Here is a 23,461-nt window from a genome sequence, read left to right as displayed (position 1 = left end):
CTATCCATTGCCTTTATTCTCTCTGCTTCTTTTGGCAGATTCCTCTTCCTTAGTAAACACTGATACAAAATAGTCAAGTATTCTAGCCTTTGCCATGTGCCTTCAAGCATATAGTACACTGTTTGTCCCCTAATAGGCCACACTCCACCTCTTATTACCCGCTTACTTGTTATATCCCAGTAGAAGATTTTTGGGTTCCCTTTTATGTTAACTGCCATTCTATTCTCATATTCTCTCTTTGCCAGGCTTATTTTTCTCTTCACCTCCCATCTCAACTTATTGTATTTGGCCTGGTTCTCACTTGAAGAATTCACCTGATGTGTATCATACAGCCTCTTTTTTTGTTTCATCATTATCTCACTCGTCATCCAAAGAGTTCTGTTTTTGGTTCCCCTGCCTTCTGCGCTTGTTGGAATGTACCTAGCCTGTACCTGAAGCAGCTCTTCCTTAAAGATAACCCATTGTTCCTTTACAGTTTTTTCCTGTCAGTCTTTGGTTGCATTTTATTCTGGCTAGATCCCTTCTCATCACATTGAAATTAGCTTTCTTCCAATCTAGCCATTCTACCTTATATCATTCCTTGCTTTTCTGCATAATGCGTTTAAACCTTATGATACAATGATCCCTCTTACCCAAGTGCTCCCCACAGTCACTTGGTCCACTTGGCCCACCTCATCTCCCAGCACCAGATCCAGCAATGCCTCCTTTAGAGTTGGGCCAAGAACATACTGATCAAGGAAGTTCTCCTGAACACATTCCAGAAATTCCTTCCCCTCTTGTCTAAAATTATCCCAATCAATATTTGTGTAATTAAGTCCCCCGATATCATTACTGTATAGTTCTAGCACATCTCTGTGATTCCCTTCTCCTCAATCTCTCTCTCGCTCACTATTTGGAGGTCTGTAGAATATCGCTAATAGCATGATCATCCCCTTTTTGCTTCTCAACTTTAACCAAATGCTTTCTGTTCTTGCCCCCTCAAGGACATACCCTCTTTCCAACACTACAATGTCTTCCCTAATCAGTACTGCCATCCCACCTCCCTTTTCTCCTTCTCTATCTTTTCTACACACTTTATATCCTTGTACATTAAGCACCCAATCCTCACCATTTTTAAGCCATGTTTCTGTTATTGCTACTACATCATATTCGCATACTACTCTTTGTGCTTGCAGCTCATCAACTTTATTCACCACACTTTGTGCATTTATATACATGCATTGTAATCCTGTCTTTTCATTCCTCGTAGCCTTCTCAGTCCCCTCCCTAGTACTGTCCAATACTCTCACTCCTTTATACATCTTATTCCTCTTTTCTACTTCTGTATGCTGGTTCCCACCCCCTGCCAATTTAGTTTAAACCCTTCCCAATCACACCAGTGAATCTCCTTGTGAGGACATTGGTCCTGGTCCTGGTCCTGTTCAGGTGCAACCTGTTGCTTTTGAATAGTTGTCTTCTGCCCCAGAACTGGTCCCTATGTCTCAAAAATCTGAAGCCACACACTGATTCTATCTATCTTCCTATTTCTACCCTCGCTAGCACGTGGCACTGGGAGTAATTCAAAGATTACTACCCATAAGGTCCTACTCTTAAACTTCCACTCGAGCTCCTGAAAATCTAACCGTAGGACCTCAATACCTGCCCTTGCTATGTTGTTGGCACCAACATTTACCACAAATTCTTGCTCACTCCATTTCCCCTGCAGAATATACAGCACCCTCTCTGTGATGTCCTTTACCCTGGCTCCAGAGAGGCAACACACCATCTGGGATTCACGATGACAGTTACAGAAATGCCTGTCTGTCCCCCTAACTATGGAATTTCCTGTAACAACTACATTTCGACAGTTTACTGCTCCCTCCTCTACAGTCCCATGCCCATTGGTGCCATAGTCTGAACTGCATTCCTTCAAGGTGTTGTCACTCTCAGCAATCTCCAAAGCTGTGTACTATTTGAGAGTGGCACACACCCCAAAGACTTATGCAGTTCCTGCCTCCTTTTAGTCCTCCGGATGGCCACCCACCTATTATCCTGAACTCTTACTGCCTGTGCGATGAGCACCTCCTGGACAGTAGGATTCAGGAAACTCTCTTGCTCCTGATGCTCCGCAGTGACTCCAGCTGCCCCTGAAGCTTGGAAATCCTGAGCCTGAGCTGAAGCAGTTTGAGACACTTCCTACACATGTGAAGTGTTCTGGAGTTCCCAAATGACACAGGAATTGCAAACAACAGCTGCTCATCCACGATCTAAAAAACACCTCTATTCCCTCTTTTAGAATCTAGCATTCCACCATGAAAGTAGTGGTGACCTTATGTCAACACTTGCGGAACCGATTATGATGCAGCATCTGATTGCACAAAGTCTCAGCTTCCATTGCAACACAAACAGAAGTCACTGAATGTCTGAGTGCTGCCATGGAAGATCAGACTGCAGTCATGAAATCTCAGCTTGTTGTCATGCAATCACCATTTGGTGCCTTCCAGGCTGAGAATGGTGTCATCATGGCTGTGAATACCAGTGCTTAAAGAGGAGTAGCAGGGCCTCACAGCAGTCCAGCAACTTGTGCTCCAGCAGATTACTAGGGTTGCTGAGGTGGCATCCCGGGGGAGCAGCAGTGGCTCCTTGGAGCGGAAACTTGCTGTCCTCTCTCAGGATGACAGCATTCGTGCTCCCGCCTTTGCCGTTCTGGCTCTGTTGCCTCTCAGCCAGACTTCCCAGACTGCTGCCACCCCATGCCGAGATGGTGCAGTCTGAAGCTGGGTTTTATAGGCCCTTCTCCATATGCAGGATCACTACCTGTTGACTTCACCAACTTTAAACAAGTCTGCAAACCAAGCACTTCTACAAAATCAAACTGAGCCATTAGAAAGTATGCAGTAACTAAATTCATAAAATGGTTGCACGTCTGTGCCAGCTCTCTGCAAGAGTAACTCAGCTAGTCCCACTCATTGTATCATAGGATTATAGGAAAAGGAGTCGGAGTAGGCCATTCGGCCCGTTGACCTGCTCCACCATTCAAACAGATCATGGCTGATCATCTGCCTCTACGCCATTTTCCCCCACTATCCCCATATCCCTTGATGTTGTTAGTATTCAAAAATCAATCAATTTCTGTCTTGAACATGCTCAATGACTGAGCTTCCACAGCCCTCTGGGGTAGAGAATTTTACAGATTCACCACCCTCTGAGTAAAGAACTTCCTCCTCATCTCAGTGTTAAATGGCTTGCCCCTTTATTCTGATTCTGTGTCCCCTTGTTCTAGACTCATCAGCCAGAGGAAACATCCCATCCACATCTATCTTGTCACGCCCTTTAAGAATTTTGTAAGTTTCAATGAAATCAGCTCTCATTCTTCTAAACTCTAGAGAATACAGGTCCAGTTTCTGCAATCTCTCCTCATAAGTCAATCCCGCCATCCCAGGGATTAGTCTTGTGAACCTCCATTGCACTCCCTCGATGGCAAGTATATCCTTCCTTTAGATAAGGAGACCAAAACTGTACACAATACTCCAGGTGCAGTCTCACCAAAGCTTTATACAATTGAAGCAATACATCAAATTATTAGAATCAATTCTGAGAGATAAAATAAATTGTCGCTTATAAAGGCACGGATTAATTAGGGATAGTCAGCATGGATTTGTTAAAGTAAGGTCGTGTCTTACTAACGTAATTGAATTTTTTGAGGAAGTAACAAGGAGGATTGATGAGGGTAGTGCAGTGGATGCTGTCTACATGGATTTTAGTAAGGCATTTGACAAGGTCCCATATGGCAGACTGGTCAGAAAAGTAAACGCCCATGTGATGCAAGGGAATGTGGCGAGTTGGATCCAAAATTGGCTCAGTGACAGGAAACAAAGGATAATGGTCGACGGATGTTTTGCAAACGGAAGGCAGTTTCCAGCGGCATTCCACAGGACTCAGTGTTGGGTCTCCTGCAGTTTGTGGTATATATTAATGATTTGCACTTCAATGTGGGAGGCATGATTGGGAAATTTGCAAATAACAGAAAAATTGGCCATGTTCTTGATAGTGAAGAGGATAGCTGTAGACCCCAGAATGATATAATTGGTTTGATTGAGTGGATGGAAAATTACCAAATGGAATTCAATCTGGAAAAGTGGGAGGTGATGCATTTTGGGATGGCAAACAAAGTGAGGGAATACACAATAAATGGGAAGATAATGAGAGCAGTAGAGGAAGTGAGAGACCTTGGGGTGCATGTCCACTGGCCCTTGAAGGTGGAAGGCAAGTAGATAAAGTGGTAAAGAAGGCATATGGAATGCTTTCCTTTATTGGCTGAGGTATAGAATACAAAAACAGGGATGTAATGCTGGAACTGTATAAAACGCTGGTTAGGCCACAGCTGGAGTATTGCGTACAGTTCTGGTCACCACATCACAGGAAGGACATAATTGCTCTGGAAAGAGTACAGAGGAGATTTACAGGAATGTTGCCAGGGCTTGCAAATTGCAGGCATGAGGAATGATTGGATCATCTGGGGTTGTTTTCTTTTGAACAGAGGAGGTTGAGGGGTGACTTAATTGAGATGTACAAAATTATGAGGGGCCTAGATAGAGTAGACAGGAAGGACCTGTTTTCCCGAGCGGAGAGGTCAAGTACCAGGGCGGCACAGATTTAAGATGATTGGTAGAAGGATTAGAGGGGGCATGTGGAAAATCTTTTTCACCCATAGGATGGTGGGTGTCTGGAATTCACTGCCTGGATCGGTTGTAGAGGCAGAAGCCCTCAACTCATTTAAAGGGTACCTGGACATGCACCTGAAGTGCTATAACCTTCAAGGCTATGGACCAGGTGCTGGAAGGTGGGATTAGGTTGAGCTGCGAGTTTTTTTTTAGCTGGCGCCAACACAATGTGCTGAATGGCCTCTTTCAGTGCCGTAACTTTTCTATGGTTCTGTGTGTCTATCTTTACTTCTGTACTCAAATCCCCTTACAATGAAGGACAACATACCATTTACCTTCTTAATTGCTTGCTGCACTGCATACTAGCTTTTAGTGCTTCATGAACAAGGACAGGTCTCTTTGGACATCATTCCTGCCATTTAAGGAATACTCTGCCTTTCTGTTTTTTACTACCAAAGTGGATCAATTCACACTTATTCACATTATATTCCATCTGCCATGTTCTTGCCCATTCACTTTGCTTGTCCAATTTCCCTTGAAGCCTCCTTGCATCCTCCTCACAACTTACATTCCCTCATTGTTTTGTGCCATCTGCAAAATTGGAAATATTACAATTGGTCCCCATATCCAAATCATTTATATAGATAGTAAACAGCTGTGGTCCAAGCACTGATCCATGTTGTACCCCACTAGTAACAACCTGCCGTCCTGAGAATGACCCATTTATTCCTACTCTCTGCTTTCCCTCTGGTTTATCAATTCTCAATCCATTGCAGTATATTACTCCCAATCCCATGTGCTCTAATTTTGTTTACTAACCTCCTGTGTGGGACCTTATCAAAAGCCTTCTGAAAATCCAAATACACCACATCCACTGGTTCTCCTTTATTTATGCTACACGTAACATCCTCAAAAAACTCCAAAAGGTTTGTCAAACATTATTTCCCTTTCACAAATTCATGTTGACTCTGCCCAATCCTATAATTATTTTCTAAGTGTTCAGTTATCTCATCCTGAAAATAGATTCTAACATTTTCCCTGCCACAGATGTCAAACTAACAGGTTTGTAGTTCTCCGTTTTCTCTTTTGCTCCCTTCTTAAGTAGTGGGGTTGCATTTGCTACTTTCCAGTCTGCAGGAACCCTTCCAATGCATCCACTATCTTTCCTCGTAGCCCTGCAAATTATTTCTCTTCAGGTGCTTATCCAATTCCCTTTTGAAAGCCATGATTGAATCTGCCTGCACCACACTCTCAGATCCTACCCACTCGCTGCATAAAAATGTTTTTCCTCATGTTGCCCTTTTTCTTGGCCAAACACCTTAATCATTCCATCTCATCCCTTCTCCTCTCAATAGAAACAATTTCTCTCTATCTACTCTCTGGACCCCTCACGATTTTGAACATGTCTATCAAATCTCCTCTCAACCTTCTCCTCTCAAAGGAGAACAACACCAACTTCTCCGATCTATCTACATAACTGAAGCCCCTTATGCCTGGAACTAGTCTCATAAAGCTTTTCTGCACCCTCTCAAATGCCTTCACATCCTTCCTAAAATGCAGTGCCCAGAATTGGACGCAATACTCCAGTTGAAGCCGAACCAATGTTTTATAAAGGTTCATCGTACCCTCCTTGCTTTTGTACTCTATACCTCTATTTATTAAGTCCAGGATTCCGTATGTCTTTTTAACCACTTTCTCAGCCTGCCCTGCCACCTTCAACGAATTGTGCACATATACCCCTAGTTCTCTCTGTTCCTGCACCCCCTTTAGAATTGGGTCCTTTATTTTATATTGCCTCTCCTCATTTTTCCTACCAAAATGTATCACTTCACACTTTGCTGCATTAAATTTCATCTGCCATGTGTCCACCCATTCCACTCGCCTATCTATGTCCTCTTGAACCCACCACAATCCTCCTCACAGTTCACAATACTTCCAAGTTTTGTGTCATCTGCAAATTTTGAAATTCTGCCCTGCTCACTCAATTCCAAGTCATTAACGGATCAGGAGTTGGTGGTCCTAGTACCGATCCTTGGAGAAACCCATTATATACCCTCCTCCATTCCTAAAAACAACTGTTCACCAGTACTCGTGTTTCCTGTCACGCAGCCAATTTCGTATCCATGCTATCACTGTCCCTTTTATTCCATGAGCTTCAACTTTGCTGGCAAGCTTATTATGTGGCACTTTATCAAACTCCTTGTACACCACATCAAACATATTCCCATTTTGACACTACGTGTGCTCTGGAGCCCAATTTTGCACCCAGAGTCTTTGGGCAGGTGTTTCTGATACTGGGTCCCAGTGGATAAATGTTTGGGCAGGTGTGTTAAAGATGAGAATGTACATAGTGGGAAATTATTCAACAACAATGATTTTTTTTTCTTCATCTCACTGTATTCTGCAAATAAATTGGCAAAAAATGTCTTGCTTTTTTGCATCCAATTGAAAATTTACTGCTGAATGCACACCGCAGCACCAAAGTGTGGTTCTGCTATGCCTTTAGGCATTCAGTTATTCATCCACACCCTTGGAGCCCTGATATTTATGTTACTTGGGAAGGGAGGTTGTTGAATGAAATCCAATAACCTCATCACAGATGGAGGAAAAGAAAAGCTGGGGATGAGGCAGTTGGAGGGCATCTTGAAACAGCACAGGTGAAGCATTGGAGCTATGCTTAAACATCCTCTATAACCGGTTCACTGAATGCATTGCTCTGAAATATTAACGAAGTTTGTTGAAGTCAGTAATATGTACTCACCAACATGAGAAGCAGAACAATATCAGGATTATCACAAGCACATGCCACATGCAGTGCAGTCCACAAATCCTCATCTTGCCGATTGACGTTTACTCCCCTTTCAATTAGAATCTCTGCAGCAAAGATGTTGTCATATCGAGCACACTGTTTAAAGGAGAAGGTAACATATTAGAAATGTTATTATCTTTCATCTTCTACAGTTCTTTTTATATGTCACCAGGTTGGTAAATTTAAGGAAAACAGAAGATTTACCCATGGCATTGCTCATGTTGAGTTGAAGGATATATTTATCAAAATAGAGGTGTTATTAACAAAATGTGACACAAAGACATAGATGTGGCACTTACTGAAAGAATGGCCTGCAAAAAAAGACATTTAATATATGATAAACAAATGGACCAACAACTGTGTGATCATTAAAAAAAATGTCATTATAATCTAGCCGAATATTCTGATCATCTGAACATTTAGGTATTCTTACCAAAGATAAAATGCTTTACTACATATGACTATCATGGCAAAGACTATTGGAGTAATTTTATGACATTGCATTGCAGGGAGAATTATTTTGGCTCAGAACAACAAACAATGACTAGTGACAAGGATGGATGAAATTAGAATAGTAGAAAGAGGAAGTGTTCTCTCCACTAGCTCCTGCTGTCATCTCATGTCCCTTGTTCTATTCCAATTGCTGAAGGACAGAACTGGAGCCAATCTATTCACACTTTTATATTTATTTACAGAGTTACACATTAGAAGCATACATCTCCTAACACAGCACTATTTCAGTCTGTGCCTATTTATAGGACGCAAGTGAATCCCTAGTTAATGCCCACTACCCATACAAATAAACACAATTAATATACGATCAACAGATACAATAGAGTGAATATGCACAACCAAAATTTCAAGACATATTCAATCAAAAGCCTCCATAGTCTGTAAAAAGCATTACATTGCCAGACACCTCTCCTATAGGACCATAACAATTTCATCATACATGCATTTTTCTGTATAAAACAATCAGACAGTTGATGTTTTGCAGCCACACCTTTAATTTTAAAGATTTCCTTTCTCTCCATCGTTTGTTTCAAGCCAGCAAGGCCATACCATAACCTTTTCTCACTTACACTTTTCACAGAGTGTACATTATCTCCCAATGAACAATTTATCTATATAACATTGAATGGGTATCCTATCTTCATTACGCCCATTGTACAGTACGTTACTTAAAATATTTGACAAATAGAATCCCATATCCACTGCCTACAGAAGAGCCAGTGTTTCAGCAGCTGAAGTTTTTTTAACAAAGCTTTTATTTTCCTAGCATCCCAAGCTAAAGGACAATATTCCCCATAAGAAATATTGTGAAAGCAGCTGTACTAGAGTAGCCATCAGGAAGATTAGCATGTGAAGCTTCACTAAAAATTATTAGTTTTAAGTTCTTTGGGTCACCCAAGGATGGGAAATTAAAAGTATGCATTTGTCCAGATTTTTTTAATGTTGTATTTGCCCTGTTGGGTGTTTCATCCTGGTATTTAACTCCAAAACATCAAAACTATGATCTAATCTGAATACCCAGCCAGCCCAACTGACCAATCAAGCTTTGTAATTACCCTGTCTCTTCTTTAGATATAACATCATCTTTCTGTGATGACCTAGCTTGATTAACTGGGACAGGAGTAACACTGTCTGAATAGGATTGTTAATTTCAAGTTATTCCAGACCTACTTTGCTTAATATCTAAACCAATACATTTAAAAGCTCCACAAGCCTGATTCTCAATTTTAAATTCCACTCTAATCTTATTAATAACACCTTTCTGAAATTCCGCAGTATCACACAATAAGAAATCATCAACATACATCATGAAGATGCCTGCAAGTTTTAATTTATGATACCAATAATACATTGCAGGATCTGTCTTTAGCATCATTCAGGCCATAGATGCATTTGTTTCATTTTCATAATTGTCCTTCGTTGCAGAAAATTATCACCCTGCAGAAATGCTGCTTTTACATTGATTGATCTACAGTCCCATAAATATGTGGCCAAAAGAGCTAAAATATTTTGAAGATTACTTTTCCACCTGTGACAGTGTCCACTCTAACATCTGCATCATTCAATTGCTCTTCAAAACCCCTCACAGCTAACCTTGCTTTAGCCTTATAAGTCCCAACTACAAGCACTTTTTCAGTACTAATTCACCTATGTGACAAAGCTAGTTGTCCCTTATTGGTGTCACGAATAGATGAGAATCCCATTTGTAAATTGTGTTTTGTGCATTTAAGTATAAATGTCAACCGCCATTTTATGCAGCCTGTTTAAATTTCTACTTCTATGTTCCGATTGTCAAAATGGAGGAGAGAGGTCAGGTGCGACAGCAACTTGAAAAGGGTCTAGCTTTAGGATCCAGGAAACCCCTTATCCAACCTGCCTGGACTTGAAACTGTATCAGTTTGAGGGTACAGCCTGTTTTCAAACCCACAGCTGCCTTTTGTTAGCAGATTAGCCCAGCTGCTTACAGCTGGACATCTCTCTCTAAGACAGTCTGCAAGAAGCCAGAAAAATTAATGAAGTCACAGACGGCAAACAGTGAAGAAAATTACAGACACAATTTGCAAAAATAGCAAGAAAACTTGCCATCGGCTAGCTTCCTCTCCACCTAAGAAAAAGGTGACTTCAGCCAAATTAAGCTACCTCAATTTACCTTTGAGAGTGCAAAGAAGAAATTTGTAAGATGAGATATTTCCAACAGCTCCTCCCCTATTTGGCATTTGTAGTCAGTGATCTCCCATTTTTGGACACTTGTTTTGATAATATAAATGGACATTACTTTTAACTGAAATTCATGTTAATTTATAGTTCTATTTAGTATATGTCCTGGCCTTTTTATATATTTTTAATCTTTCCCTGAATGTTTGTAAGCATGTGTGGTGAAGTTAAATCCCTTCCCGGGTTTAAGAGTGTGTAAATAAAACTTCTTTGTTTTTAACTTCAACAACCATGTTGTTGTTGCGGTCATTTATGATCAGGGTTTAAGGGAGGGAAAGAAATTCAATCTATTTACGGACAGGTGGTTGCAAAAACAGACAAATTTATTGAGAAAGAAAAGAATAACTACCTGCTCGTAACATTGGGTACCTCAGAATAAAATCTGAGCTCTCTCTATCTAATCCCCTTTGTTTTATCTCTGATATTAGTTTATCCTCAAGTTTATTGGCAGCGACCTAAAATTCACATGAGGACTTCTGCTTCTCGTTCTGTTCAGAGACTGTTCAGACGCCTTTACTTTATTGACTGATCTATTCTAGTTGAGGCCTCTACTGTACTTTCATGTCTGTCGGGCCGACCACTGCGAGATTGCCCTTTAGCAATATCAGAGGGTCTTTTCCAGCACTTGATTGTTTTTTGATGTAAGAATTACTTCCAGACCCACTATCAGTAGAAACATAGAAAATAGGAGCAGGAGTGGGCCATTTGGCCCTTCGAGCCTGCTCCACCATTTAATATGATCATGGCTGATCATCCAACTCAGTAACCTGTTCCCGCTTTCCCCCATATCCTTTGATCCCTTTCACCCCAAGAGCTATATCTAACTCCTTCTTGAAAACATACAATGTTTTGGCCTCAACTGCTTTCTGTGGTAGAGAATTCCACGGGCTCATCACTCTCTGGGTGAAGAAATTTCTCCTCATCTCAGTTCTGAAAGCTTTACCCCATATCCTGAGACTATGACCCCTGGTTCTGGACTCCCCCACCATCGGGAACATCCTTCCTTCATCTACCCTGTCAAGTCCTGTTAGAATTTTATAGGTATCTATGAGATCCCCCTCACTCTTCTGAGTGGCGCAGTGGTTAGCACTGCAGCCTCACAGCTCCAGTGACCTGGGTTTGGTTCTGGGTACTGCTTGTGCGGAGTTTGCAAGTTCTCCCTGTCATTGTGTGGGTTTCCTCTGGGTGCTCCAGTTTCCTCCTACAGGCCAAAGACTTGTGGGTTGATAGATAAATTGGCCATTGTAAAAATTGCCCCTAGTGTAGGTGGGATTAATGTAGGGTTAGTAGAAATGGGTGGTTGATGGTCAGTGTGGACTCAGTGGGCCGAAGGGCCTGGTTTGGTGCTGTATCTCTCTTTGACTCTATAACTTCAGCGAATATAATCCTAACCGACTCAATCTCTCCTCATATGTCAGTCCTGCCATCCCAGGAATCAGTCTGGTAAACCTTCACTGCACTCAATCTATAGCAAGAACATGCTCCCCCAGCTAAGGGGACCAAAGCTGCACACAATATTCCAGGTGTGGCCTCACCAAGGCCTTGTATAATTGCAGCAAGACATCCCTGCTCCTGTACTCGAATCCTCTTGCTATGAAGGCCAAAATACCATTTGCCTTTTTTACCACCTGTTGCACCTGCATGCTTACCTGCAGCGACTGGTGTACGAGAACACCCAGGTCTCGTTGCATATTCCCCTCTCTCAGTTTATAGCCGTTCAGATAATAATCTGCCTTCCTGTTTGTTCTCCCAAAGTAGATAACCTCATACTTATGCACATTATACCTCATGTGCCATGCATTTGCCCACTCACTCAACTTGTCCATATCACCCTGAAGCCTCTATGCATCCTCCTCACAACTCACCCTCCTACCCAGTTTTGTGTCATCTGCAAATTTGGAGATATTACATTTTGTTCCTTCATCTAAATCATTAATATATATTGTGAATAGCTAGGGTCCTAGCATCGATCCCTGCGGAACCACACTGGTCACTGCCTGCCATTTGGAAAAAGATCCGTTTATTCCTACTCTTTGTTTTTGTCTGCCAACCAATTTTCTATCCATCACAAAACTATGCACTTTAATTTTACACGCTAATCTCTTATGTGAGACAGGGCGGCACAGTGGCGCAGTGGGTAGCACCGCAGCCTCACAGCTCCAGCGACCCGGGTTCAATTCTGGGTACTGTCTGTGTGGAGTTTGCAAGTTCTCCCTGTGTCTGCGTGGGTTTCCTCCGGGTGCTCCGGTTTCCTCCCACATGCCAAAGACTTGCAGGTTGCTAGGTTAATTGGCCATTATAAATTGCCCCTAGTATAGGTAGGGAAATATAGGGACAGGTGGGGATGTGGTAGGAATATGGGATTAGTGTAGGATTAGTATAGATGGGTGGTTGATGGTCGGCACAGACTCGGTGGGCCGAAGGGCCTGTTTCAGTGCTGTATCTCTAAACTAAACTAAAACTAAACTTTGTTGAAAGCCTTCTGAAAGTCCAAATTAACCACATCCACTGACTCCCCCTCATCAACTCTACTAGTTACATCCTTGAAGAATTCTAGTAGATTTGTCAAGCATGATTTCCCTTTTGTAAATCCATGCTGGCTCTATACTATCACTGTTCTCCAAGTGCTCTGCTGTAAAATCTTTAATAATGAACTCTAGAATTCTCCCCACAACCAACGTCAGGCTGTCTTGTCTGTAATTCCCTGTTTTCTCTCTACCTCCCTTTTAAATTGTGGGGTTACATTAGCTATCCTCCATTCTGTAGGAACTGTTCCAGAGTCTATAGAATCTTGGAAGATGACCACCAATACATCCACTATTTCTGGGGCCACTTCCTTAATTACTCTGGGATGTAGATTATCAGGCCCTGGGGATTTATCGGCCTTCAATTCCATCAATTTCCCCAACACCATTTCTTTACTAATACTGATTTCCTTCAGTTCTTCCCTCTCACTAAACCATGTGTTCCCCAACATTTCTGGTATGATATTTGTGTCCTCCTTTGTGACCCAGAACCAAAGTATGCATTTAGTTGGTCAGCCATTTCTTTCTTCCCCATAATAAATTCCCCTGTTTCTGACTGTAAGGGACCTACATTTGTCTTCACCAATCTTTTTCTCTTCACATACCTATTGAAACTTTTAGTCAGTTTTTAGGTTCCCCGCAAGCTCACTCTCGTACTCTATTTTCCCCTTCTTAATCAATCCCTTGGTCCTCCTTTGCTGAATTCTGAACTGCTCCCAATCCTCAGGTCTGTTGTTTTTTCTGGCAAATTTGTACGCCTCTTCCTTGGATCTAATGCTATTTCTAATTTCCCTTGTAAGCCATGGTTTGGCTACCTTTCCCATTTTACTTTTGTGCCAGACAGGAATAAACACTTGTTGCAGTTCATCCATGTGCTTTTTGAATGTTTGCCATTGCCTATCCACCATCATCCCTTTAAGTAACATTTCCCAATCCACCATAGTCAACAGTACTTGCACTACTCTTTCTTAATCTCCATTTCTTCACCCTATTCTGCCAGTCCATGGACCTCACTTCTTGGCCATCATCCTCAATATTGAACCAATATTTAAACTCACCAGTAGCTTTTCTGGCAACTCCCACAGTTGTCACATCCCTCCTTTCACTGGACCTCTCTGGAATATATGTCACCTGAGTACTCACTCTGGGCAATTGGTCATGAACACTCACACTACCACTCTCCAGCCCTACCATATTCTGTTCCTGAGGACCTTCACTACTTGAGGTACAAGGTGCCTCATTTACGTCCATCGGCTGCTAAGAGTCTGAGATTTTGTAATTAATTCTGATTAATCATGAGGAATGAACCATCATGGCCAGCTATCTTACCGGGGCATTTTCATTCCTTATTACCCTCTCTTTCATAATATACCAATTCACCTGAATTAAATTCTGTTTCAGAGAGTCTTTCCCGAGACCTCAGCCTTGATGAAAGCCAGTCTGCCTATATGTAAAGCAATCAAATGTGCAGTAACAAATGGAACCAATTGTAATACCTTTTTGAGGACTATCATGCAGTGTAGAAAGCAATTTTTGATTTTACCCATGAACTAATTGATAAGAACTATATCTTTCAACCATCTGGATTAAATTGTTTGCATGAACTGTCCATGCCAGGATAGTTATCAACTTGCAACTTGTTGATCAGCTAAAATTTTATGCAGCATTTCATCGATCACCGCATGATACCTTTCACAGATTCCATTGCTGAAAGGACTTTCAGCTGCCGTATTCATAAACATGATGTTCATGTTTTCACACATGTCTCTGAACCCATCATTGGCAAATTCCCTTCCATGATTAGACAGAAACTTCACTGGTGTCCCAAGTCCATTCCTTCTGCATGATTTTGTCCATAATAACCCTTTTGTCCTTCCTAAATACTATTGTAGAAAGACTAAATCTGGTCCCCAGGTCTACAAAATGCAGAATGGAAACATTTTTGTCTTTGCCCCATCCCTTTAGATCCATGGCAATAAAGTGACGTGCCAATGGAAGGCTTACAATAGGACTTGGCGGCATCCTCCAATAATTTTTGCAGATTTCTCACTTCTAGTCTCTTCTATGAGCCTCATACATGCTTCACCAACTACACCTGCATCTTTTAGCAGGATTTTTAACCTTTGACAAGTAGGGTCAACTAATTGTCTATTTAACTTGAAGACATTTTGTGTTTTTTTGTCTCTAATTCTTATAAATTGATGCCATTTGTCTGAAAATCTGATGAGAAGCATAAGGTTTTGTTAAGGGGATACAATAATGCCCTGACTGGATCCACTGAATTTCCAAAAATAATTGCCTTATCAATTGACTCCATGTCAAGTTTCATTTGTGCATATTTCATTGAAGGTTTACTTAATAGCATAGGTGTCTCACTAGAGACTACATCAGCACTTATAAAATGGCTTACTCCAGCTATTTTACACTAAATGACAACTCCCTTTAGTGACCTCAAAGGTTGATCTCCAGCAAACCTAAAGTAAGCAGTACTTTTATATTCCAGAACCTTGCATCAATCCTCACTACTTAGTGAATCAAGGCAACATTTTAACCAATCTGTTCCACATGCTGAAGAAGATTTAGCACCGCACAGTTGAACAAGTCTGCGACTAACACATTCATCACAGGACCAGTATGATTTGTTCAGATTCATCATTATCTTTATCCTCTTCCTCAGAATTCTACGTGTTATGTGTCATTTTAAGGATTCTGCCTCTCTACTTTGGGCAGTTCATCGCATAATGATACTTCGAGTCACACCTGAAGCACCGATTAACTGTTCCTTGGGCATTCCTGGGATTCATTAGCCCATTATTGCTATTCCAATTCTGTCTTCTGCCATAATAGAGCGATCTGCTAAAGGTGCTGTCATGCTCTTTCTGTCTCGCTTTTACCCTTCCATTACATTCATGCCTGCATCCAGTATCTGGATCATTTTGAAATCTGGCAATCATTGAATCCCCTATTCTTTGTGTCACCATGGAATGTCCCACTTGTTCAACAAAGGCTGAAGGAAATGACTGTTTCCCCAAGAATTTTTTTTCAGTACAACAAATCTGATCCAACAGAGTCTCCCTCTCCAAGAACCGAACATTAGTGAGAATCAGGAGCCTGTCCATATGAAACACCTTAGTACAATCCAGTAATTTAAACACTAGTACTGATCCTGGGTTTCCCCAAATTGAATTTTGTCAATTTTTTATACAGTCTTTTAAATTCCATGATGTGTTCTTCCATGGAATGACCATCTGTTTTCTGAAATGTATCAAAGTCTGACCATGTCTCATAGGCATTAAGTAGATTTTGTTTCTGTAATTTACATCAAAGAACTCTAATTGAAGGCCCAAATCTTCATCATTATCCAAATGGCGGGCATCCATCTCAGAAAATACTTTACTTCTGATTTTACTTCTGGTAGGAAACCTTGTTTCCGCTCTGATGGGGACATAACCCATGTCCACATTTCCACTTTATTTTTCCACTGGTCATGTGGTTTAGACTCCACGAACATTAGAGGGTAATTATACTCTGACAATTTACACTTGCTTTCTGCCATTTTTCACAATGGCTACTAAGATTGTAATTTTCTGTCGAATTTTTTTTTCTTAGCTTCCAACCTTCACCTTTAGGCAACTATGCAACAACCCTCTGCCATCTTGTTATACTCCCGAAAGCCAGTTGGTGAACCATAGAACTGGAGCCAATCTTTACACACGTCTGCATTTATTTACAGAGTTACACATTACAAGCATACTCCTCCTAATGCTACAACCACAGTTTTAGCTGTGAAAGAATCTGGCTATAATAAGGTGTTATAAGGCTAAAAAAAAATGTTATTTTCCTATGAATTAGAGACTAAGAAATTAAAAGCAGGGTTGATCTGCCTGAAAAGTTACACAAAAAAGGTTTCATAAGCATGCCTCTAACATGACCTCGTAGTCAAGAACGCAGCATAATGATCTCTTCCTAAGAACACCATGGCAGGTTCTGAAAAACAGGAACTCCTTCAAAATGTCATTAGCATCATCACCTCAGCAAAGCACTGATAATGCAAGTTTCATAAATAATCATTTTAAGTTAGTACAGATTTACAATGAAAGACATGGTTTTCTATGGATGGACTTAAATCACCTGTCAACTGAATCCGGGAAACTGAGTTATAATCTCAAAACACAATTGGGTGGCTAGGAGGTGTAGCATCATCTTGCAACTTTCAGTATCCTGCTGGTTCTAAGGATGTTGATCAACATCTGTGCTCACAGCTTTCTGCTCACTCAGCCTTTTCTTAGAAGGTAAACAATGTGGATTTTAACTAGATATTTACAGGTATACAGCCTTATTTGGGAAATAGAAGGGGGCGAACCCACTTGCAGGAGAGGTAACCCCCCCCCCCCCCCCCCCCTTTACACAAAAAAAAGTTAAGCAGCTTAGAAACAGTTTAAATATTGGAAACACACAGTGGATCTTTAGAATCATTGGATTTTCTTCAGCGTTTTTCATGGTTAAGGTACAAGTGCGGTGATGATAGTTCGCCCCTTGATTGGGATGGAGATAACTCATCAAACTCTGTAGCTTTCTACTCAGGGATTAAAGGTAAATGCTGCTTTAAATATTGATGGATATCTTAAATATTTTACTGTAACAATATTTAGACTTAAAACTTGGATTCTCTACTAGAAATAAGATTATAGTTTCTTTTCCTAGAACTACGAATATTGTGCTTGACTTCCCATCAAATGTAATTTGCATGTTCAGTTCTTTAATAAATTTTTATATAATTTAGAAAATATATTGTCTCATATAGTCTGCTGCATCTCAATCTCGAGAACCCATCTCCGTACACTCTTCAGTGGGGAGGTACATTATTGAGGAGAGATCCCCAGACCTTATGATATCCAGGTTGTTATAATCTAGCTAAAACTTGTTATAAATGCTATCTGGAGGGTGTTAATATTCTCAGCTGGTTCCTTTCATTTGAGGAGAGTTAGAATGAGTTCTTCAGACCTGTTCAATTGTCTATGAGATCTGTCTTTCTCAACCTTAAGTTAGTGTGATCATATGGGGAGTATGTCTGATCTGGGATGGCCCCAAAAGGAGCTGCAGTGATAATCTACTTCACATCTTTGAGGATTCATAGGGCTCAAGTGAATCCTCAGTTAATGCTTGCCACCTGAATACAATTAAACATAATTAATATACAATTAACACCCCTCATACTCCAAAATGCTTTACTGGAACCTTATTCACATTTTCCAAATTCGTACCTGGAGTTCTTCCCATGATCAAAACTCTGGACTTACATGCAGAAAAATTAAATTGAATGCAAGGTGTGATATGGAGAGTACAAGTGTGACACTTGCATGATGCATGTGTAACACACAAGATGTTTAATATAATTGTTCATGAATTCAGTTTTTAGCAAGGCATCGGGCTGGATTTTTCTTCTGGGTACAGAAAACAGAGGTCAGGACTGTTTCCGGGTCCCAAACCCATCCCTGAGGGGGAAATAGTCACTCATTGGGATTTTCATGGAAGCACCCTCTTCATAGGCATGGAGACAGGTTCTCCATCTAATTAAGGATGGCGGGTTGCTCTTGAAACTGGAGGGTCAATTAAAGGCCTTCCAGCTTGAGAGGAGCTGCAGGCTACAACGGAAAGTAGGTAAGAAAGAGAGTGCTTCAAATAGAAGATGCCCTCTGTCCAACTTTTTAAAATCTTTCATTAAAATAGATTCAGCAGCCAAGCCACCACTATTGGGGGGATTTCCCTCTACAGGGATTTCCCTCTGCACCCAGGCAGGCAGGGAGAGCCTCTTGGCCTGCCTGCAGCACTGGCACACTCGGCCTGCAGTTGGGTGACTGCCTCCAGAACCTAATATGGCCCCCACCAGTGCAGGAATCTGAAGGCTGACTGGAAAATTCCAGTTGGCCTCCTTTAATTGGCCTCAATTAGGCTCTTAATGAGCCATGTGCCAGCAGGTAGCCCTGCCAGCTCTGATCCCACCTATGCAAAAATGGTCTGGATGTGAGATGAAGCCAGGAAACTGGTGTGCCGGCTGGCAGGGCTAATTTTCCGTCTCACCTCCTCCCATCCCGGACCAAGTATGGGCCAAAGTTCTAGCCCATAATTTCTGCTGTGATGATTCTATTTGATCTGTTTCTGTACTATATGGGCTGGATTTTGTGGAGACGTAGAACTCCTGATGCTAGGGCCGAAGGCGGGAGGCGCCCACGCTTCGGCAGGCGGTAGGACCTGGGGCATCATTTTGCCAGTACTGGCCAATTAAGTGGCTGCCACCGGGGCCACTGTCTAATTAAAGATGGCAGTCCATCCACAAGAGTTGACAGCTCAATCAGAGGGCCAGCAGTCAACAGTCTTGGTAGTGCCACTGACAGTGGTGACCATTGCTGAGGATGCAGGGAGAGGGTGCCTCAATAGCCTGGTGCCCTTGAAGAGGGATAATTGGGGCTGTGGGCATCGAGGTCAGGAAGGCAGGCCCTGGGTGATTGTGGGGGAGAGGGGCATTAGTCACAGAGCGCTGGCAGCAATGTTGCCAGAACGGTGGCCACTGCTGCTGGGAGACCCCTCTGTGGGCCGTGGAGTGCCCTTAAAGAAAGACCCCTCCCCACATCCCTGGAGCCTGCTGAGAGTCTGCCTAATGTTACCTGTCGGTCTCCCCACGTGTCATTGGGCCCTCCCGACATGCCAAACTGTACACAGAGGCAGAAAGTGGTCGTTAATTAGCTACTTAAGAGGTTTAATTGGTCTCCTGGTGGGTAGCCAATCTGCCAAGTTTCCCACCACTGGCAAAATGGCAAGGCAATGGGAAGACGCCAAGCAGCCCTGACCCATTCCTGCACCATTTTGCCAGCCTTCCCGTCTCCCAATCCATCCCCAAAGGGCCTGGAAAATTCTGACCTATGTCTTTGACAACCGACTGTTTTTGTGACCTTTTGCATCCACAAACTGACAACTGTTAGTATCTATGTCGAAACAGAAAAGAGGAACCAACGTGCAAATATATTTAACTTGACAGTTCATATCCTGCAGTGAGTTGGTTTTCATCATGCTGCAGGAAGAACCCCCTCGACCAGCGCTATTTAAAGGGATCACCAACTACTTTCAGATTAGTTACTAATTTATTTCTACTGGCTGTTCTTGTGATTGCACAGATTAGTAATTGTTCTACAGTGCAGTAACTGTAGAATACAGTTACAGTCAATTTTTTTCCATCAATTTCTTTATTTTACCCATAGCCAGAATTTTACATCACCCCGCGCCCCCTCCCCCCCACAGGAGGCAGTGGATTGTAAAATTGAGTAGGAGGCGGGGGTGGTGCCGTTCCCGACACTTTCCTGTCCCGGTGCAATTTTACAAGGGGAAGTGGCAGCAAGAAATAGCATCCCAACACCAGGCCAATCAAGGCACTTAAGTGGCCCATTAACTATCACTTAAAGGCCTCGTCCCGTTGCCGCTGGTAATTTATCAGTGGCAGGCGGGCAGGCAGCTCAGGCCACCCAGGAGGCCGCCAAGTAAAACTTGGCACCCCCATGGCCCAACCACCCCCACTGCACAACACTCCCCACCCCACCCCCCGACTCCCTCAACTGACCCCCCTTGCCTCGCCGGGGCCCGACTGATTGTCCCCAGTGAGGCCCCGGAGACTTACTTTTTTCCGGGCCAGCATCCACGATCCTGCTGTGGCTGGGTGCAGTCCAGCAGTGGCCACCACTCTTAGTGGCGCTGCTGGGACTGAGAGCTGCCAGCCCACTGATGGACCAGCAGCTCTTGGAGGCGGGACTTCCTGCTTCAAAGGGGCAGAAGTCCTGTCTGAGGCCAATTAAGAGCCTGGGCAGCTTAAAATCCTGGCGTGGCGCACCAGGCCCGGCGGAGGCTAAGTTGGGTACATTTTAACATTCTTTGTCATTGATTATAATAATACAAGTTTTCCCAAGAATGATCCATTCTAAGTAACTTTAATCCTATTCCTATAGTTCTGTCAGTGGCAGTTTGTGACTCCAAACTTGCACATAGTTAAGGATGTCATCTCTATACCCAGCGAAGAAGTTCTCAAATGTAAAGAGGATGGATGACGAGGTACAATTAGAAGTTCAGATCCTGCTTTATGGTCTGAAAAGAAGGTGGTTACGATTGGACCTCATTTGAAGTTTATAAAATTTTAAGTAGTATTGATATTTACTTCAAAGTAGATAAAGAAAGTAGGGTCTGAGAACATAAATGAAAAATAGCAATGTAAATTTAAAATATCATATCAGGAAAAACGTCCTTATCAAACAGATAGTGGATCATTTGAAATAACCTGACAAGCAATGGAATATCGAAGCAAAAGCAAAAGGTTTTCAAAATAGATTAAATTATGTTCCTACTAAATTCTTCATTCTGTTGGCATATTTAAATCCAATGATGTTTGACATTAAAAGAAGTACATTTGTGTCAGATAAGAAATATTGCAGTTATTAAGAAGGTTTCAGGCATTCTACTCCAGTTTTGGCTTTGGAAACCTTAAACCTTAGGTGTTCTTGAAGCAGAAAATAAATATCAATTCTACTATTGCAAACCAATGTGCTCACCTTATCAGAACACCAGGCAGCAAGCAAATGACTGGCAGCTCAATTTATTATTTATTATTCTACCTCCCTATCACCACAGTATTGTCAAGAAAGCCAAATGGTCCTGAAACAAACCCAATACACTTCACAATGGGGTGAGATTTCAATAGTTAATCAGCAGCAGTTGACCAACCAGTGTGAATCATTAAGTTGCACAGTCACTCTTTAATCTCCTCAGTTCCCACATCCCAAATTGTTCATTTTGTAACAAATTACACTTTGACTTTGGGCACAATTGGGAAATTGCATAATCCTGACTGCAAAATTTACAATGAATCAGTGTTGCAACGCCTGTCCACCAGAAAAGAAACCAGCGCAATTTGACGATTCTTCCCAAACTGGAGCTATCAACAGAAACTCACCATTCCTACTACATTTGACATGGGATAGTTCCCAGTTTTGAGATGCAGCCCATTTTGTGGGTTGAAGTGCTTTTTGAATCAGCATGAAGGACTGTAGAAAGCACAAGCATAAATATTTTGGGCAAACCCACTGACAGTTTAAATCTCGCACCCTTTTGCATTGATTTGACCAATTCCACTCAGATTGCATTGATATAACTAGCGGAAACAGGTGGAAACTTGATCCTGTGGGGGGAATTTTACGCTGGCAGCGGGTCTCAATGCTAGGGAAAACCAACGCCGAGATCCTCACGTCATATCTTTTCCAGAAGGCCTGCCGAATTTAGTGCAAATCAAGCACTTAACTGGACAGCGGCAGGTCTTCCATAAGATTTAGGATCCCGTCGCTGGAAGTCCCAGCCATGCAGAGCTACCAGCCAATCAGAGGCCAGCAGCTGCAATGCCATCATGGAAGCGGTGGCTGCTGCTGTAGCTGCAGCGACCAGACACCGAGGAACGGTGCTTGAATCAGGCTGAAGGTAGGTCAGGGCAGCGGGAGTCTTGCGGAGTGAAGGTCACGGGGGAGGGTGGGAGGGGTGTTGGCACTATGTGCTTTTGAACGAGAGACCATCCCCTCCACCACGCCGCCACCCCCACAATGCCCACTACCCCCCACCCCCCCCCCACAACCCAGAGCCAAGAAGCAGCCCAGACGGTTTTTAGCACTGCGCTTCCCATGCGGCAACAGGGCGACCCGCCACACGGGTAATTGTAGCTGCTGCGGGAAGAGCCCGTAATTGGGAGTTAATTACCTAGTTAAGGTCCTCATTTGGCAACTGGGCGGGAAGGCAGCCCTAACTAAATTTCAGCAGAGTTTATAAATGTGTTCATTTGCACAAAGATAGGATAAATATAATAAGGCTCAGAATTTCCTGGAAATTTGTACCAAAACTACAGCGTAATGCCATTTTTTGGCACAAAAGGTCACAGAGATTTGAGCATTATTCATTTATGCCAGTTATAACTGGTATGCCTGAGTTTTATCAACCTTTCTCACCCACTCTGCAAAACCTCTTAAAAGCAACAGGACCTAGAATATGGAGTTTATGCTTATTTTTTTCAGCAATTCAAAAAAAACTCCTCCCCACTGAAAGTGACAATATCTTTTCCATACCTTTGAAAACATCATTATGGAATCAGAATGATTTGCATTAATTGAACAATTTCCAACATACATTTTCTTAAATTTTTACCCAATATTCACAAATGATGGTTTGATGGCTTCAAATTCTCACTTTCAGGACATAAAGAAAGTATATGCTTATGTTAAGCACTTTTCTCAGGCCCCAATTGTTCTGCTAATTCCACTTGTTTTACACATTTTCTTTGACACTTGGGGTAAATTTTGGTTTAACCTGCTGCTCATGCTATTTCAAGAAATCCCAGTCCTAAGTATCTAGCTGTTGGGAGATGCATGTATCAAAGCATGCAAGATTACTTGCAGGATGATCAAAGGTCCAACCAGTCAGGAACCAAGCAATGTAAATAAGGTATTACACGGCTGAAATCCGAACTGCAATGGCTTATCTGTAGCTGTTGTATAAATGCACCATTATATAGGAACTGAAGTAGGTTATTCAGCCCTTAAAGCCTGTTCTACCACTCAAATAGACCTCATCTGTACCTCATCTCCATTTACCTACCTATACTGTATGTCTCTTGATACTTATATCTAATTAAAAAAACTATCAATCTCAGCCTTGAAAATTTCAATTGCCTTCTGAGA

At 42.1% G+C, this 23,461-nt stretch overlaps 1 protein-coding gene across 3 annotated transcripts in view; it reads right to left on the bottom strand.

The window, feature by feature from the left end:
• The window catches only part of myo16 (myosin XVI), an 878,535-nt gene that overhangs the window by 739,282 nt on the left and 115,792 nt on the right, over positions 1-23,461 (bottom strand). For all 3 annotated transcript variants that reach the window (XM_068034136.1, XM_068034135.1, XM_068034137.1), the window contains one exon: positions 7,405-7,548. In XM_068034136.1, coding sequence (XP_067890237.1) covers positions 7,405-7,548 — 144 coding nt within the window. The remainder of the gene's footprint in view (positions 1-7,404; positions 7,549-23,461) is intronic.

The sequence above is a fragment of the Heterodontus francisci genome, chromosome 6 (assembly GCF_036365525.1).
Source record: "Heterodontus francisci isolate sHetFra1 chromosome 6, sHetFra1.hap1, whole genome shotgun sequence".
NCBI lineage: Eukaryota > Metazoa > Chordata > Chondrichthyes > Heterodontiformes > Heterodontidae > Heterodontus > Heterodontus francisci.
This window is presented reverse-complemented; position numbering and strand designations above follow the sequence as displayed.